At 41.9% G+C, this 4,568-nt stretch overlaps 2 protein-coding genes across 2 annotated transcripts in view; one reads left to right on the plus strand and one right to left on the minus strand.

Annotated features, from left to right (window-relative positions):
• Positions 1 to 2,206, minus strand: part of LOC116674106 (oocyte zinc finger protein XlCOF6.1) — a gene marked incomplete at its 3' end in the record, with an annotated part of 2,952 nt that extends 746 nt beyond the window's left edge. Inside the window, 2 exon segments of the mRNA XM_032506605.1 lie at positions 88 to 537; positions 2,200 to 2,206. Coding sequence (XP_032362496.1) covers positions 88 to 537; positions 2,200 to 2,206 — 457 coding nt within the window.
• Positions 1 to 4,568, plus strand: part of LOC116674037 (gastrula zinc finger protein XlCGF8.2DB) — a 99,861-nt gene that overhangs the window by 39,285 nt on the left and 56,008 nt on the right. The window lies entirely within an intron of this gene.

The raw sequence follows: 4,568 nt of genomic DNA on the forward strand, positions 1-4,568 counted from the left end.
AAGACGTCCTACAAATTGAGCAGCTAATTGGTTTCTTTTCTGTATGAGATCCTGTGTCTCTCTTGAATCTTGAATCTCTTGAATCACAGACAGGGACCTCATTATTAATAGAGTTTAAATCTGACTGAGTTTCTCTGGTCTCCTTCCATTCAGCACTGTCATCCGTCTCAGGTTCAGACGAGTCTCCATTCTTGTCATCATCATCTGGTTGCAAATGCAAACTGTCAATGTCTGGTTCTGGTCCTCCACAGTCCTCTACATCAGCTTCTGTCTTCATCTCTACAGTTTGTATTTGATTAAGCTGTGAGAACTGAGGTTTCTCTTCATCATCTTCACTCTTCACAGTGACAGGAGTGAATGTGAACTTGGTGATATCAGCCTCCTCCAGCCCTTGAAGCTGCTCTCGGTCCTGACTGACGGTGAGCTCCTCCTGTTCCTCTTTAATGTGTGGGGGCTCTGGCTCGTCCTGGTCCAGACTGGAGATCCACTCCTGCTGTTCCTCACCAACAATCACTTTCTGGACATCTGAAGGTAAAGCTGAAACACAACCAACCATTAATGTCTAGCCAAACAATAATTTGCTATTAGCTAATTTCCTTCATTCTTCCAGACACAGGTTCATAAAGACAGGAACTTACAAGAAATACCTGGGAGGTTATTGTCTATCATGTCCAGAAATGTAGGTTTGAATTAACAGTTTTGGGTGTCACACACACCTAAACCCCGGCTGTAGCGGTATAGCAGTAGCTTCTCCCCTGACACCGATCGGAAAACTGGAGGAAGTTTAATGAACTGATTCTTGGTATGGACTTCAGTAAGAAAGCATTTAGCAAGACCCCATTACATTTAAAAAAGCCAAAACATCATCAATTATACTTTGACACAATATGCAGCCAGTAAAGCACCACTGAGTATTATAAACAAAGGTAAAATTCCCATTGCATATATAGCCTTATTATTTGATAACTAGTGCTCTCTGGTGGCGAAAAGGAAAATCAAACTGATATTGTCGAAGAGCACCGCCCATCATCAACTATCAACAACATAACTATTTTTCTGGAGAAAAAAAATGCACTCTGCATTTTATGCATGAGTTAGCAATAGTAAAATTATGGTGCAAAATACTTGTATGTACACGTTTGTACATACAAGTATTGTATGTCTTGATGTTTTTATTTTTTCAATATTTGTTCTTGTATTCTATCCTATTTTTATTTCTAGTGTATGTTCTAGATATGTTCTTCATGCAGGGCTCAAGACTGCTACCGAATGATTTCATTTTGCAACTAACTTTATATATATATATATATATATATATATATATATATATATATATATATATATATATTTTAGAGCTGGGCAGCGATTAAAATTTTTAATCACGATTAATCGCATAATTTCCCTGATTATTCGCAAAATGAATAATGAATTCAATAGTTGTATTTTGTGCAATTTTTTATTAATGTTCTGCCATATGGACGAAAGTGCCGTACATTTGTTCTGAAAAAACTTTCCAGCATTTTATTTATAAAATAGCAGTCAAATAAATATTATTGTACATAAACATGATATTTATCATTCCCCCCCCCCCCCCCCCCCCCCCCCCCCCCCCCCAGAGTTGAATTCCATCTGGTTGGAACGTGTTGCATAAGCGACTCCTTCTGCACACGTTCTTCTGTTGTTGCTCTAACTCTGCAGCACTTGCTGGACTGTGTTTTTAGATTTCCTCACAACTGTTCTGCACTTCGCAAGGACACTGTCACGCTCTGACACTGTGACAGAACGCTGGAGACCGTGCGCAAAGCAGGGGACATGATCAGAAGGCGGAAGGCTCGCAGCAGCGATCATATTACATATTTATTCTATTCATACTATCTGTGCTAACTGTGGTGACTTTATTTGACACATTCCACTGCTGTGCAACTTCTATAAAGTGTCCCGCGCATGTCTCAGCATAATGTCTCTCCTCTGTTTTCATTACAGTCAGAGCACGTGAATGCAGCGCCCACTTTTCATCAGTATAATGCACTGTAACTCCGAGATAATTATGGTTACCCAGTGAGTCCAGTAGTCTCTAGTGAGTCCAGTAGTCCCCAGTGAGAGAAACAGCGCGTGCGTGTTGTAGCGTGGTCGCTTTTGCAGTCCTCTCCTTTTCATACAACTGGGAGTTTGATTGTGCGTGTTGAGGGAATCTCATACCTGCCATTGTCGTTGCGATTCACAGACCGATGTCCTCCACCACCCTAATGGGCCTGCAGTCTGTAGCTATCCACGTCGCTATGGCATTTGTTAGCTTCTCTTGCCTTTGTTTATCTAAACTTACCCACATGCTGCATCTAACGTAGCCTGTCAAAGCCTCACGACGCTGTGTTTCGTTGAATGATTTGCCGGTATCAACTGTCAAGGTGATATTTCAGTCTGGAAGTACTCCGGTGATAAGAAAAATCAACTTTGCAGTGTTTACAAAGCCTGTGAGCAACAAACTTTTACAATAATAAAGAAATAATAACTGCGTTAACGCACGATAAAAAAAATTGACGGCGTTAATCAATTAGTTAACGCGATAATAGCGCGTTAACTTGCCCAGCCCTAATATATATATATATATATATATATATATATATATACACACACGTTTAGTGTGGAAGGGGCACGTCAATGTATCCAAAATCTGTGGCAGGCCAATAAATGCGAGAAGGACAGGGAATGGCCACTGTAAGTGTCTAATGTATGGAGGGGGAGGGTCCTAGAGATAATTAAGCATGCATAAAACATCTGTGGGAAGGAGACCGATATCACAACAATGAGCAAGCGAACTATTGACTCGTTCTTCCAACCTGCGGCTAGTGCCGGAGTCTACAGTGTCACAGTCGGATGATGATTCAGAGTCAGAGGTTTTGTGTGGCAAAAAGGCCCGAACCCGCCATTTTCGGGAAGACTGAATGCGAAATTTCAGCTGGTGGAGGGGACAAACTCCATGAACTGTGAATGTAAATTTGTGAAATCCATGAAATAATAAAGCTTTCTCATTGCAAACAATAACATAAGATGGGAATCATTTCAAAAACATTGTAGCTATCTATAGTTGTTTGATTGCTAACGTTAGCCCAAATCACCATTCAAGTCACAGCCTTTGTTGTGTTTGATTGCTAGTTCAGTGTGCCAATGTGCTGCATAAGCAGCAATTGGCACAATGACTATTATTGCCCATACTTATTATTCAGTGTGCCGTGGTGCTGTAATAGCAGCACTCGGCACAATGACTATTATTGCCCATACTTATTATTATTATTCCGCCTGTTTTTTGTCCCACTACTAGTCCCAAAGCATTGCCAACACGCGCAACACATTACACCGAAATGGGGGTATTGATCGGGAATGGCGGGCTATGACTTTTCAACAAGATTTGCCGCGTGGTTTTACCGAAATCGGCAAAAATACGGCCAAAAATGTCCCATAATTTTTGGGAAATCGCTCAAAACTCCCCCTCTCTCCCAAATCCCAGTCTACGTATCGTCCCCTTTTCAGACCGTCTCAGATTTTCCAATGTGTGTGTATGTGGTGGAATGTTCAGAGCTAGAGTGGGGGACCGAGTGAGGGGCTAGGGGACGGATTTCTGGAAGTTTCTCAAACAAAATGCTCTCTCTCCTCCAGTTTTAACTCTTCAGACTTTATTATTTTCAAAATGTAGGATCTTGTCCGGTCGCAGACATGTACTATGGAGTCTGTCGACTTAAATTGTTGCTGTGATCTACCAACTGTCGAGAGAATCATGAGAAACCTGCAGCTGGGGCACGATTCAATGATTTATTTCCCCAAACAATGTCTCTCTCTCCTCCAGTTCTATCTCTTAGACATCCATTTGGTCAAAATGTAGGGAATCTGTGCCGATCGCAGATATGTACTATGGAGTCTATCGGACTAAAACTTTTCGCGCTAGGCTCACCAACTGCAGAATAGTCAATGAAGAAGAATCTGGCCCGTACTCTGAGTAAATCACCATAGCAACAGGTTCTGTTACTGAGAGACAGAGGGAGGGGGCTGCAGGACAATGCTCTGAAACAAACAAATTGGTCTCTCTCTTCCCAGTTTTAATTCTTCAGACTCATTTTTGGTCAAATTAGGAAATCTTGTTCCGGTCGCAGACATGTAACTATGGAGTCTATCAGACTTAAAGTTTTCACGCTAGGAACCAACTGCCAATACAACACATTGAAACGGCTCAGACACACACACCCCTATCATGACACTGTTCCCTGGCGCCATGTTGACCAACACTCCTAACTGACGTTTCCATGTGTTTGGTGTGGATGGGCCCCAATAGCAGGCACACTGATAAAATTTCTGCGGAATGTTTCAGTTATTCTTCATCTTCCGCCAAATTTCGTCCCGCTACTAGTCTCAAAGCGTTGCCAACACGCGCAACACATTACATCGACATGTGTTTGATTGGGAATGGTGTGCTATGTAGTTTCAACCAGATTTGCCGTGGTTTTTACCGAAATCGGCAAAAATCGGCAAAATCCTCCTCATGAACTCCCAACAACACTCATGGGGGGGGCGGGCAA

The sequence above is a fragment of the Etheostoma spectabile genome, chromosome 24 (genome assembly GCF_008692095.1).
Source record: "Etheostoma spectabile isolate EspeVRDwgs_2016 chromosome 24, UIUC_Espe_1.0, whole genome shotgun sequence".
NCBI classification, from domain to species: domain Eukaryota; kingdom Metazoa; phylum Chordata; class Actinopteri; order Perciformes; family Percidae; genus Etheostoma; species Etheostoma spectabile.